We start from the raw sequence: 14,063 nt of genomic DNA, 5'->3' as shown, positions 1-14,063 counted from the left end.
ATGGATTTTCAGAATCTTAGCCTCAGGCCACTTGAAAACATGTCATTCTTGATTTAACACAGAGAAGAGTTGAATGGGGTAGTTTGACACATAGTATGGTGAAACAAAGGAAGGTGTGCATGAAGCGACATCAGTTCTACTTTTGACTATTACATATCTTCAGGAATTCCTTTCCGCCTAGCTTGTGGTTGGATAGTGATATCAGTTCTTGGCGTGCTGGTCCTAATGTAGCCAAAATTACACCATCCATGCACAAGAGGAAGGTATCAACTTGCAGAAGTGCAAAAGAAATCTTTGCAGGGGGTGGGGGAACTCAAGTGGGTGGGAAACCAAAATTGGCTAAATCGAACTAAACATGCCCAGTGGTCACTTGACTGTTGTATGGGGCTCAGAAAACCAAAGGGGAGGAGAAATGGAATAAAGTATCCTGGAAACAGCATGGAGCCAACCAGCCAGCCATAAACAAGAATATTCCACACAGCAACATGTTGTTGCAGGGTCCTTTTGTTGATTATTATTAAAAATGGAAAAATGGTGCATAAACCTTTGCTGTTTTATTTGTTTCAATTTCTACATAAAAAGAATGTTCAAGATATTTAATTTCTTCGTTTTTGCATAAGTTATTGTACATGATTGATTTCCGCTATATTTCAAGACAGGAAAACAGAGTAAACTTGTTTTCCAAATCAAATTGTTAATGTATTATTGTATTTAAAATAAGTCTGTGGTATGAAGCCTGGATATCTTTTAAATATTTTTGGGTTTAGCAGAAATCATTATAAATTGGTTGTAGATCTGAGTTTGCATACTGAGATCTCAATACCATGCTTCTTTTTTCCTCACCATCAGATTTTCAATGGGAATTTACATTGAATATGATTGATGGAACAGGCAGTGTGCTATAGTTTAAGCTGCAATAAAACATGCCTCCTCTACAGTTTAAACTGGAAATATGTATGCTTACAAATGTATTATCCAGAAGCTTTGTGATTTAATAAAAGTTTAGAAGCTTCACACCCGTGAAATAAGTGCAGTGTGTAATCTCATTGAGCTTCCCTATATAGAGAGACTTTTTAATGAGATTCTTGTTAACTAATAAGATCTTACAATCTTAAAATTTCTCATCTGCACTAGGTTACCAGACCCTGCAGCTATAATAAGAAATCCCATTTCGATATTGAAGATGCAGATGAAGTTGACAAGATGGAAATCAGGTAAATTTATTTATATGTATTCCCCCTCTCTTTGTCTTCATCCCCATTGTTCAAATGTAATATTTGGGAAAGAAAGAATAAGGGTTATCCAGAAATTATGAGAGATCTCTATCCAGTCATAGACATCCTTTGTGCCCTTGAAAACTCATGCATTCTCTCTCCCTCCTGCCCCCTTCCATATTTCTTAGCTGTCACGGAGCAGAAGCATATGTGCTAGAGGGAGATGTGCAGAGCTGGTCCCATACTTCTGGGTACCCTCAGGCACAATGTTGTTGAAGGCTCCCTCCTTTCTCCTCCTTGCTTTCACCAGCACCGCCTGACCCCTCCCGCCACCCCCTCTGGCTGCCACCGCCATTCCCTCCTACCCTCTCTGTGGGATATTGGAAACTGTCTCAGGCACACTGTTGATCCATGTAACACAGGCTAAGACAAATTCTTCTCCAGATTTTTTTTCTACAACTCCCATAATCCTTTATCATTAGCCATGCTAAACATCTGGAAGGCACCAAGTTACCTGCCCTTGGCCTTTGTCCACTGGCACCATCTCTCCAGAGTTCCACACAGTGGTCTTTTCCACCCTATGGAAACTTTGGAGCTTACCACATGCCCAGTGGGAGTTCAGGGTTCTCCCCCAACTTGGTGCAGATGAGGAGTATCTTTCATCCAGAAAGGCTCCTAGACCAGTTCCCAGATCAGTAAAAACAAGAGAGTCCCTGCCCCCAGTCTTACAGTCTAAAAAACAAACAGAACTCAGAAGGCAAAAAAGAATGGGATGGAAGGAAAACAAGAAATCTCAGGCAACTATGTCTAAATGTTAGACTGTTTTTATAACGGCCAACTGTGATAGAAACAGGTAACTCACAGTTAAAGCACAGGCCTTGGCAGGCCTCCAAGAAATAGCCCACTGACCTGACCTTCTGTGAAATTGCTGTAATGCAGCCAGACGTTGTTGGTATGCCACTGTGGAGCCTTGGCTCTCTGGGACTTATTTGGCATCTGCTGGGTTCATGCCACTCCCACCACTGTAGGTAAGACTGCTAAAAGCAGCAGCAGTGGAGAGAACCATTCCTTGCTCTCTGCTGCTTCTCCTCGCAGGGCAGTTATGACTGTTGGACCCTGTGAGTCAGGGGTGTAGGGGCACAGCTCAACTGCTAAAAATAGTGGTGAGTGGAGAGGGCAGTTCCTTGCCATCTGCTGTTTGTTCTCTTCAATGTAGATGCCGCCCAGCTTTTCTGTCTTACGTTTGCTGCCTGGTACTAAAATTCCTTCAGATATCTAGGTGAAATGCCAAAAAGGTTGTCCTAATTTAAGTTAGCGGGTGAACTTACCCATATCCTCTTCTTTATTATTCAACTTTCAACTCAACAGGCACACTTCTTCTTTTTTTAAAAAAATTGAGGACTCCAGTGACTCTTCAAGACACTACCTTTTTTATTTTTGTTAGTTAAGTAAGGCCATAGCTAGACCTAAGGTTTATCCCTGGATCGTCCAGGGGAAAAACCTGTTCATCTAGGTGATACACAGGGGATCCAGTGCTCAGGCAGGGGCGAACCCTGGATGGTCCCAGGATAAACCTGAGGTCTAGCTGTGGCCTCAGTCTATAATTGCAACCGATTCCTAGTACACATGTGTTTGTAGATGATAAAACAAATCAATCATATACTTTAACTCTGCTCTTCACTTGCCATATGGTTCTTGCTTGTTTTGTTCTTAATCTTTTTGAAACTGTTTTTATTGAAAAGGAAAATATTTTCATCCAGTTTTTATAACGGAGAAAAATAATAGCATACAAAAATGTAATAACTGAAAGAATGAATGATACAGAGTCAGTATATCATTATAACGGGGCTTAAGTTATTTGCATTGTAAGTACATTGGACCAGAATGACAAATGCATCTCAGGAAAACCTTTTACCAACTATTCATTGTTTACAGATGATACAAATAGATACCAATCATCCACTTAAGAGTACAAATCATCTCGCTTATTATGGGGAAGAATGTGTTTTGTTTATTAAAGCCAAGGACCATATTTGTCTTTACCATTGTTCTACTCTAATGACTCACGAAACATTTATTGGCATACTGAGCTTGCAAGAGAAAGAGAGACAGGAAGATTTTTCCTCTCTAAAAATATGTAATAGTGCTAATTTAACTGCAGGTAGAATTCAACAGTGCTTAATATTATTAATTTCGTTAAACATTTGCCTCCAGAACACACTGATATGAACATAGGGTCTATGCCTCCACCAACCTTGTAGCATCTTGGAATATTTTTATTATAAATATGACGTTTTCATGCATACATGTATCAACAATAGATTACTTTTATTTACAGTTTTTCCCTAATCTTGGCCCCCAAGTATTGTTGGACTACTGTTCCCATTACCCTGGCCAGCATGGCTATGTTGGGATTATGGGAGTTGTAGTCCAAAAACATTTGGGAACCTGAAGTGGGGAAAGGTTGCTTTACCACAGCTGTATATATATATAACTCCAAAGGAGGCCTAAAATCTCTTCGGCTATGGCTAAAGAGAAATACTGATTTCAAGGAAAGGGACATTTGAGCCTCCTCTCATGCCTCCTGTCCTATTGCCAGGAGGAACAGCAGCATTTTGGCAGTTTGGGGGTTGCATCACATCAGTGTCTCTGTGTACATGTTTATCCAGTTATGACAAGTATGAAACAGAACGGTCTTTGTTAAGATATGTGAATTGATCTCAAATGGACTTCCTGTGTATTTATCTTGTAAACCCCTCTTTTAACTTTTTATTGCTGAATTTTCAAACTTCCTTTGTCTGCTACAGCTGTTCTTTTACAGAAAAGGCTCTGACATTATAGCTCGGGACAAATAAAAAAAAAGTGATGTTCGTTAAAATCCTTAATAAACAATAATGATATAAATATATAGAAATGAGGGTGAACACGTCTTACTACAAAAATACTGAGGTTTATTAAATCAGTCCTTATGTACAGCAAAAAACTTCAAGTCAATTTACAAAAACATCGCTAGGTATATATCTTACATACGTATTAGGTATTCATAATATAGTTTTCATAGTAGCCTACAATATTCATATTAAATACTAAAAATAGAGTTCCCTGGACATGTTACAACAGCCAGGCTCCTCTTCAGCAACATGGATGATGAATTTTCTCACTCTTCCAAATAAAGATACAGTGGAGCAGGCTTTTCAGGGAACAAGGTATAACTCCTCAGGCAGAAGGCCATGTTCTTATTGAAGACTCTGTATCTGAATACGAATGGGTTTGCTGAAAATAGTCAAGGACAAGCTCAAAGAATGACCTGCCCAGTGAGAGAATATTATAGCTCAGGATCCATCTTACACATCAGGTATAAGCAAGAACTGGCAGTTGCAGTAACAGCCATTTGGCAAGTGAATCCTATGGATCTAAACATCAAGATGAAGCTGAGAACCTACACACACATATACAGATAACCAGATTGTTGTGGTATGAATGTGACTTAAGTGGATCCATACATTGCTCATCACATGCTGAAGCAAGCATATGTTTCCCTCTGCCTTTTGAATCTCATCTCAAGCCCTTTGAACATGACATCCCAACGCTCTTGAGAATGAGTTGGGCAGTGGTATGGCTGTGCACTGGGTGTTTTCCATAGTAGCAACCCATTGCTTGCTTCAACATGTGCTGAACGTAGCAGTCACAGCGAGTCAATCTAATTGGTGTCAATTGACATAGGTTACAAGGGAACACCTAATCCATCTTAGTATCTGCTTTTCTGAGTACAAATATGCGAAGAACACTGTATTCTAGAACACTGTGCTATCAATTACCACTCCCTGCAGTAGTCCTATGGCTACCTGGACTATTTTGAACTTTAAAAGTTAACATTTTCTGTTTCAGTGTGTGGGGGAGTGAAGAGGATGTGGAAGCATTAAAGTGGCAGAGAAATGGTTCCTATTTCACTCTCTTTCTCTTTTTGGTTATGTTACAGAGTTGACCTTTGGAATGCAAGCAACCTGAAGTTTGGAGATGAGTTTCTAGGAGAACTCAGGCTACCTTTGAAATTTCTCCGACAGTCCAGCTCTTATGAAGCATGGTATTTAAATTGTATAAAAACACCCTGCTCTTTACTTAGAATCATTTATTGCTTCTCACCATAATGATTTGTATTTATCTAATTGTTATTTTTTACAAATCTTGCCCCAGCTATCAAATTTGTTATCATGTGATGTTATACCTTTATCCCGCTAAAAAACTAAGACTTTGGGGTCTAGGGAAGAAACAACCTATGAGTAGATGCTCTTATGAAATCTATGTGTAGTTTGAGATGTCCTTTGTATTTTTCTCCTTTCTGTTAGGTATTTCCTGCAGCCCAGAGATAATGGCAACAAGTCGCTGAAACCTGATGACTTGGGATCCTTGAGATTAAATGTCGTTTACACAGAAGACCATGTTTTTCCTTCTGACTATTACAGCCCACTTAGAGACCTCCTACTAAAATCTCCAGATGTTGAGGTACACAAGCTCCCACCAAACACCGGCTCTGTGTTAACTACAGTTAGCAAATTGGAAATCAGATGCTGGAATTAGAGATATGTAACACTGGGAATTCCATTCTGGTTAAGCCCATTCCGGTTAATGACAGTGGACTGTAGCAGATTATTATTATTATTATTGTAATATACGCAAATTGTAAATTGCACGGTTTGGGGCTGGGGATTTTGAAATTTCTGCAGAGCCATATTCCGTACTTGCAAAGAACTTCTCAATTCTCCCCCCTGCTCCCCCCCACACACACCACCACCCTTCACTCAGGAAATGCCCAAGTGGAAGATGAAGTTAACAATTTCATTAACAAGTATGGCTCTGCTGGAATAAATAAAGTAGTGGGTGGAGAGGATGAAGCTGACAAAGATATTTATAAGAGGGGAATATTTATTATTTATTTATTTATAGTATTTTTTTATCCCACACCTCAGCCAAAAAGGCTTACAATCAGTCAGTAAAGAAGACAGTCCCTGCCCTCAGGCTTACATTCTAAAAAAGATATGACACACAAGGAAAAGGGGATGGGGAGGGTTGAGGGGGAAAAGAAAAAGAACATGCCTCTGTGGGGCTGAATAGTGGACAGGCGGACTTGAGATCCGTGCATACTTACACAAGTTCATCAATTTAAAAGAAAAGAAAAAAGAGACCATTTGCACAAATTTCAAGATCCACCTCCTCAAAAAAGAATTCTGTAAATTGTTGTCATTAATATATATATATATATATATATATATATATATATATATATATATATGGAATCCACGTATTGGCTCAACTTGGTACAGATCAAGTTGACACCAGTTAGGAAGAGATGGAAAGAAATCCGCAGGCCTAAACCAGAAAAATCCGTCATGTTTTCACCCCACAAATGGGATTCTCATATATCCCTTGCTGAAATATCTATTTGAGCCCTGTGGAGTCTTACTTCCCTGGAGCAAATTTCCCCATTAGCAGCAGCTATATAGATTATTAACAACAGCTAATTTTCATGAAACGAATCAAGTGGGTATTCAGCTACTGGGTTAGCCTTAATCCTGGTTAGGCTTAAACACTGTTAAGTTGATTTTGGGTTTTATATTAATATTTGAGAATTGTTGTTACAGTTTATGAACAAACAAATGTACTTAACCATTGGTAGTGTCATTGTGAATGAACTATATAACTATTATTAAGGACGTAGTATCCCTGGCTCTCTTCTCCCCTCCACCCCACTCATTTTTGTGATTCCCTCCTTTTCGTCATGGGTCTAATGTCAAAATATCTTTGTATGTAAATAGACAGCAAACAAAGACAGTGCTTGCTTTCTAGTAGGCATAAAGAGCTGCGTCTTTTTTTTCTTAGATCCTCCCTTTTCCCATTTTTAATTAACCTAAAGTGGGATTTTGGGATTTGGTTATGGTATATTCACTTTTGTTTTTGTTGGAAGAAGCTGTTTATTTTATTTTATGGGTAATTACTTGGCCGCATTCCAACAATCAAATCCTAGCTTAATAAGACAGGGTATGCATGGGTGTTTTAAAGCTGGCTTGCAAATCCTGGTTTGTTTGGAAGCAATTAACCATAGTTCCCATTCGGCCATAACAAGAAGCTGTGGTTAAGTACTCACTTGCATGAAGGAAGAAGCAGAGCAGCAGTAAAGGATTGGGTATATGTCGCTTGTACATATCCTAACTTATTAAGCCAGCACTTATGGCGTTGCATGATATCTGAACTAGGGCTTTGACATCAAGAAACATGTGGTCAAAGAATTAGCTGGTTAGTTCAAATCAGTTTGTACCTTTTGTTCCTTGTTGTCCCTTTAGAATTGCCAGGTCATAAAACTACAGTAACAGTAGAACTTGCAACAGGCAGAATCCCTGTCAGCGTCTAGACTTTAGATCTGGCAGCCACTTCCTTTAGCCACCTTGGCTAAGGTCTCCTTAACTCTCTTGTCACTTTTCCTTGATACCATACAAATGTGTATCTTGTATCTCTTAGTCTTTTTATCAAGCCTCTACCCTTCCTTCAGTGTTCTCTTTTACATTCAGTTTCCAGGTCTTCGCTTGTTCCTTTAGCCTCCTTGCCTCTCAGCCTGAAAGCCTTTAGTTTCCCTACATCCTAGGTCCACTTTCCAGTTGTTAGTTTGCCCATTCATGAGGCTTTATTCACAGCCGGAGGTAACTTTCCCTTCCTTCACCGAAGTACACAGTTTAGTTCCCCAAACAACTCGACATTCCATACCATTACACTAGTTCAGACATCAGTGTCAGCGGTTTCAACACCGCAAGTACAATTCCAGATAAATAAAAGGGAAATTGTCCTAAAATGGGTGGCTTAATTGTTTAAGAAAAGTGGTTGCAATGTATGTACTTGAAATATATGTACTTTCCGACCTATACATTCTACTTATAAAAAAACAACTGGAACATTTAATGAAATTAAGTGAAGGACAATATAAAACCAAGCTGATTTAAAATAGTTTTCATATTACTGCCCTCTTGTGATTAAAACGTACAACCAATCTTCAGTAAATACTTCACTGGCATCTATGTAAGAAAATATTGTTACAAATATTAGGAATCTGGCATGAATTAATAAAAAGTGTTCTAACTCCTTAGGGATACATATCTTTAAAAGCTTTTGTTTCTCCCTGTTTTTAGCCTGTTTCCTCATCTACTGCCCACGTACTGGGTGAAGTCTGCAGGGAAAAGCAAGAAGCAGCCATACCTCTCGTTCGACTCTTCTTACACTATGGCAAAATTGTGCCTTTCATTAGTGCAATTGCAAATGCTGAAGTAAAAAGGACTCAGTAAGTACAGCAGTACATTTATTTCAAAGTATTTCAGACCAAATGGCATGTGATGACTTTGGGAGTTTCACATAAGAGGAAAAACGGGCTTTTGATTCCCAGGGTCCCTTCTTCCATAGCAAATATTGGCAATATAAAAGAAGGTTGTGGCCCCTGTTGGATACTACCCTAAGCTTCCTTAGTTTAAAAACTGAGCTGACTATTTCACCATTTTATCTGTTGTCTTCTTCCTAGTAAAAATCATGATAGGAAACACAAGGCAAATAGAAAGCATAGCAGTATGTTTTGGCTTTTACGATGCTGTTCTGAAGTGAATTGCATACCAAAATCATCATCTGGCCAAGACCTGGTGCAATATAGTAGATAGAGCGGCCGGCCTTGGATTTGGATGGGAGAGACCTGGGTTCAAATTCCCACTCCACTATGAAACTCACAGGGTGTCCATAGTATCCTGCCTTACTTGATTATTGTGAAAATAAAATGGGATAACCTTGGAGAAAGGGAAGGATACAAATGTACTAGACAGAGCCACAAGGTAGCACCAACCCCTGGACTGCTGCTTCCTGTGTTCAGTAGTTCTGCCACACAACTGTGTATCTCATTGTTCTTCAGGCAGATACAGGTCTGCACCACCCATTTGTCATCTTCTGCCATTCCACAGCCACATTTGTTCCTGACACAATTAACTGTGGCTCTGTATCCTTGCATAGGCCAGGAACCCCTCTCTCTCTCTCTCTCTCTCTCTCTCTCTGGGATAAGTCTCCTCTCACACCTACTTTTGTAGGACAAGGTTACTATGCTTTGTTGACCAGGCCAGCTGCTCTGTGCTTTCTTTCTCATCCTTTCCTGGACAGCCATCCCTAGTTAAAAGAAAACTTCTGCATACTCACTTAAAACTAATATGTATGCATGCCTTCTCAACCTTCTCTATTTTTAAAGACCCATAAAGGAAAGCTGTATGGAACCTTTCCATTTAACAGCAAACACTTGAGCTTCCTAGGAACAAAATGTGTGATCCTCCTTCCTTTGTTACTGGCTAAAGTTGTTGACTGTCATTTGTCTCTGCTTGCAATGCAGTTTTAAGATAGTGGACAGGACCTTTCAATGGACTCCTCTTGGTTAAAGAAGATGCTGTATGTCCGTTCATCTGCAGCTCCAACTATGTAATTTATTTCATCATGTTGGTTATTAATGGTTTATCACAAGAAGGCTAAATCATAGGAAATTATTTGCTTTCAGAGATCCAAACACCATTTTCAGAGGGAACTCATTAACTTCCAAGTGCATTGATGAAACCATGAAATTGGCGGGGATGCATTACCTTCAGGTTACACTAAAGCCAATTATTGATGAGGTGAGACCACCTTCAAATCTTTCATAAGTTTTAAGAGCAGAATGTGCAATCCCTTGTGATTTTAAGGATGCTTGACAGACTAATGCATAAGGGGTGAGAAGTTATGAAAAACCAGGCCTAATCTACACCAAGCAGGATATTGCACTATGAAAGTGGTATGAAAGCGGTATATAAAAAGTAGGAGCCACACTACTACTTTATAGTGGTATTGAAGTGCTGTTGGGGCTCATTGACACATACCATATACTGCTTTCATACCACTATATCCTGCTTGGTGTGGCTCCTGCCTCTTATATAGCACTTTCATAGTGCAATATCCTGCTTGGTTTGGATTAGGACCCCATGTAGTATTTGCTTATCCAGTGACTCAGCCATGTCACTTGGATGCCATCCATTTATATGAAATGGCGTTTTCTGGGGTGGCCACAGACATCTCATGTTACAAAAGCAAGCATTTTCATCCTGGAAAACTATCCAACGTACATACAAAAGAAACAACTCATTTAAATGTGTGATTAATTTTAGATGAACGCACATGTTTTTGTTTGACAATGTGGCAATGTTTCATTATCTCTGTGGTGCAGTTAGCATGTCCTTTCCCCAGTGTCACAAATAAGCAGACCGCAAATTTCCTTTAATTGATTCAGCACTTTCTTAACTGATCTCTTAGTGCCGTAGCTCACTAATAGTCTTTACTTTTTCTTTAAAATGGTTTTGCAACACTGTTCTTTTGTTCTCCTTTGCTTAAACAAAAGGGAGGTAGAAAATGTTTCCTTAATGACTAATTCCTTTTCAGCACAGGATATATATATATATATATATATATATATATATATATATATATTTCACTATGGTCCAGTGCAGATGTACAGCTGGCTCCATGCAAACCATTATTTTCAAATTGGGAGACAGACCCTTCTTCCTCTAGCCTGAATTTCCCTCTCTCTCTAGCTTCCCTAAATAATTTAGTGTTACTTCTGTAATGTCAATAATCATGGTCAATGCTAGAGTTCCCATGTTAACCAGCATTTGAAACCAAGGTTTGAAGTAGATTTGTAAACCCTTTGTTAAAAGGAAACCAACGTTACTGTCAGTGTAGTTGTGTTATTAAGTCACAATTAAAGGTAATAGAGTTGAAGAGGGAGGTTGCTTTCCTGGGTCTTGTTTCTATTTGAAAATCCATGGGGTTTTCCCCCACGCCAGAGAACTAGTGTAATGTCTTCAATGGACTAAGAGGAATTCCTCTTATCTTGCCCAAAGAAAACTGGACCTGTTTTATTGGAATCAGTTATTTGTATAAGCAATTACAAAAGGCCAAATCCCACCTGAAGAAAATCCACTTTTTTATTTATTTCTTTTTTTTTTAGATCTGCCAACTCCATAAATCTTGTGAAATTGATCCTGTGAAGTTGAAAGATGCCGAAAACTTGGAAAATAACAGGGTAGGCAGTTCATTTTGTGGCTGAAAACCAGATTTCTACTTACTGATTGACATTTATTTAGTACCAGTTGGGTGGTAGATCTGCACATGCAACTTTTTTGCAGCTGGGACAAGTGGCCATGGATAAATTTGCTACTTTGTGCATCCATGGACTGTATGATACCTATACCAGTTTCCAAAAGTTTTCTGTCCAGATGTTATATAGATACAATAAGGCAGCCTTCCCCAATCTGGTGCCCTTGAGATATTTTGGAGTGCAACTCCCAGCATTCCTTATCATTGGCCATGCTGACTGGGGCTGATGGGAGTTGATGTTGAACTTCCAGGCTGGGAATGGCTGCAATAAGGTCTGCTTCATATATCCTACACAAAAGAAAATAACCTGCCAATTCTGATGTTAGATTATCTCATATGTGGATTTTCTCCTTGCCCATGAACACTGGGAAGCTGCAAATTTGCTGTGGTTTCCCAAAACCTGAAAGGTTGGTGCATACACAGAGAAGAAGAAGAAGAAGAAGAAGAAGAAGAAGAAGAAGAAGAAGAAGAAGAAGAAGAGGAGGAGGAGGAGGAGGAGGAGGAGGAGGAGGAGGAGGAGGAGGAGGAGGAGGAGGAGGAGGAGGAGGAGGAGGAGGAGGAGGAGGAGGATACACATGTGCAATCTATGTTTGGGTTTCATGTAAATTCCTACATGGAAGCACCTTCTTTGTAGGAATTCATCATGTGTGAAGTGGTTTTAAATTAGATGTGTTTGCAAATGCCTGATTTCAGCAGTAGCTTATAATAAATATCCAGTCCATATGTGCCATAAACAAGACAAACAGCACATTTTAGAGGAAGAGGAACAAGAATAAAGGAGTACACAGTAAGGAATAACTGGCAGCACTATACAGAAAAGAGGATAGTTCAGAAACAGCTTTGTCGAGAAAAATGAATTATGCACTTTTATTAAAGAAGCAGTTCATTTTCTGAATACAATTGGTGCTGCAAATCAAGAACTTGAGTAGCAAAATCTCATTAATTTTGTTTCCATGTAAAATATGGCAACGTTGCAGAAATGTAATATAAATTGATCAAGGAAGAAAAAGCTTCTTGACAAATACATTTATTTAACATAACTCCAGGATGAGATATTGAAAGTACCTCCAGAGGCTCTGTAGCTCAATTTTCCAAAGCAAATGGAGGAACATGTTGATTATTGCAATGCACTCTACATGGGGCTGCTGTTGAAGATGGTTCAGAAGCTGCATTGGCCAGATTGATAACAGGGACAAGACGGTCTGAACATATAGCACCAAATCTGGCCTGCTTGCACTGGCTGCCTGTGTATTTCCAAGCCCAATTCAAGGTGCTAGTTTTGATTTATAAAGATTTTCCAGGCTCAGGACAACAATACCTGATGGAATGTCTCTCCCAGCATGAACTGACCTGTACACTATACCCTCCATCCAAGGCCCTCCTCCAGGAGCCTCCTCTAAGGGAGACTTGGAGGATGGCAACAAGGGGGAGGGCCTTCTTGGTGGTGGCCCCCAATTTATGGAATGAGCTCCCCGACAAGGCCTGCCTGGTACCAATATTGTCATATTTTCAGCGCCGGGTTAAAACTGCCCTTTGGCAGTGAATAATGAGTCTTTTTGATCAAATGTCTTTGGCTGATGGTTTTTAAATTGTCTTAGATAGATATATATATATATATATATATATATATATATATATATATTGTTATGTGTTCTATCTGTTTTTGTGTCCTTAGGTGAATGGTTTTATACATTATATAATGTATTTTAATTGTTTTTATTTTTGTGAAGCACCGAGAAAACTTTGGCTGTGAGGTGGTATAGAAATATAATAAGTGAATGAACTCACATCCAATAATGTAGGTTTTTAAAAGGCCAATTGACTGCTACCTTATGCCAGGATCCAAAGAACCACTTCTGATACACCCAAAGCCATGAATATCCAGTAGGATTTTTGAAAAACATTAGTTTGTTTGGACAGCAGGTTTCTCATCTCCAAGAGAGCTCAAACTAACCTTTCCTTTCTTTCAAATATGGTTTGCCCCATGGCACCAAGGCAGGCTGGGAGGCAGAGTGTTGCTCAACAAAACACCAGTCAAAAGCCTCCTTGGATGTCTGAAACTAGATGTTTGGTTCTTTAGATCCTCCTGGCCTATAATTAGTAAAGACAATAACAACACATTCTTCAAAATGCCCCAACAGAAATAAGTGAAGAAGTGCAAAAACATGGCATAGGGATCTGATCATCATAAGTTCAGCAGAGATCAAGAGTCATTGAAATATAAATTTTTGTTCTAAGTTTTAAACGGCTATAATTACTTTGGCATGATTGTCTTATCTGGTGTGATGTGATTTTTTTATCTCTTAGGAAAATCTTAGGCATTATGTTGACCGGATTTTTACGGTTATCACAAAATCTGGGGTCAGTTGTCCTACAGTGATGTGTGATATATTTTTTTCATTGAGGGAGTCTGCTGCCATACGTTTCCAAGGTATGTTACCATGTAGAGTTGAAATTCCTAAGTCCCCCCAAACAGTATTAAACTGAGTTGACAATTATTTATCTGACCACATAATGAATCATAATAGTATTTGCCAAAATATTTCGTTACACATTCCTGATGTATGTGTAGATTTCTGTGTTGTCTGTATCCAATTTAAGATCTGCTCTGCACTGTGTGGGTACCATTCTGAGACACTTGCTGTCAGGTTTCCT

At 39.1% G+C, this 14,063-nt stretch overlaps 1 protein-coding gene across 1 annotated transcript in view; it reads left to right on the top strand.

Moving 5' to 3' along the window:
• RASA3 (RAS p21 protein activator 3) overlaps positions 1-14,063 on the top strand; it is a 154,933-nt gene that overhangs the window by 117,020 nt on the left and 23,850 nt on the right. The window contains exons 8-14 of the mRNA XM_063126183.1: positions 1,135-1,214; positions 5,194-5,298; positions 5,561-5,717; positions 8,390-8,538; positions 9,778-9,892; positions 11,260-11,334; positions 13,716-13,839. Coding sequence (XP_062982253.1) covers positions 1,135-1,214; positions 5,194-5,298; positions 5,561-5,717; positions 8,390-8,538; positions 9,778-9,892; positions 11,260-11,334; positions 13,716-13,839 — 805 coding nt within the window. The remainder of the gene's footprint in view (positions 1-1,134; positions 1,215-5,193; positions 5,299-5,560; positions 5,718-8,389; positions 8,539-9,777; positions 9,893-11,259; positions 11,335-13,715; positions 13,840-14,063) is intronic.

This window comes from Elgaria multicarinata, chromosome 5, assembly GCF_023053635.1.
Source record: "Elgaria multicarinata webbii isolate HBS135686 ecotype San Diego chromosome 5, rElgMul1.1.pri, whole genome shotgun sequence".
Classification (NCBI taxonomy): domain Eukaryota; kingdom Metazoa; phylum Chordata; class Lepidosauria; order Squamata; family Anguidae; genus Elgaria; species Elgaria multicarinata.
The sequence above is the reverse complement of the archived record's forward strand: the minus strand, read 5'-3'. Positions and strand labels throughout refer to the sequence as shown.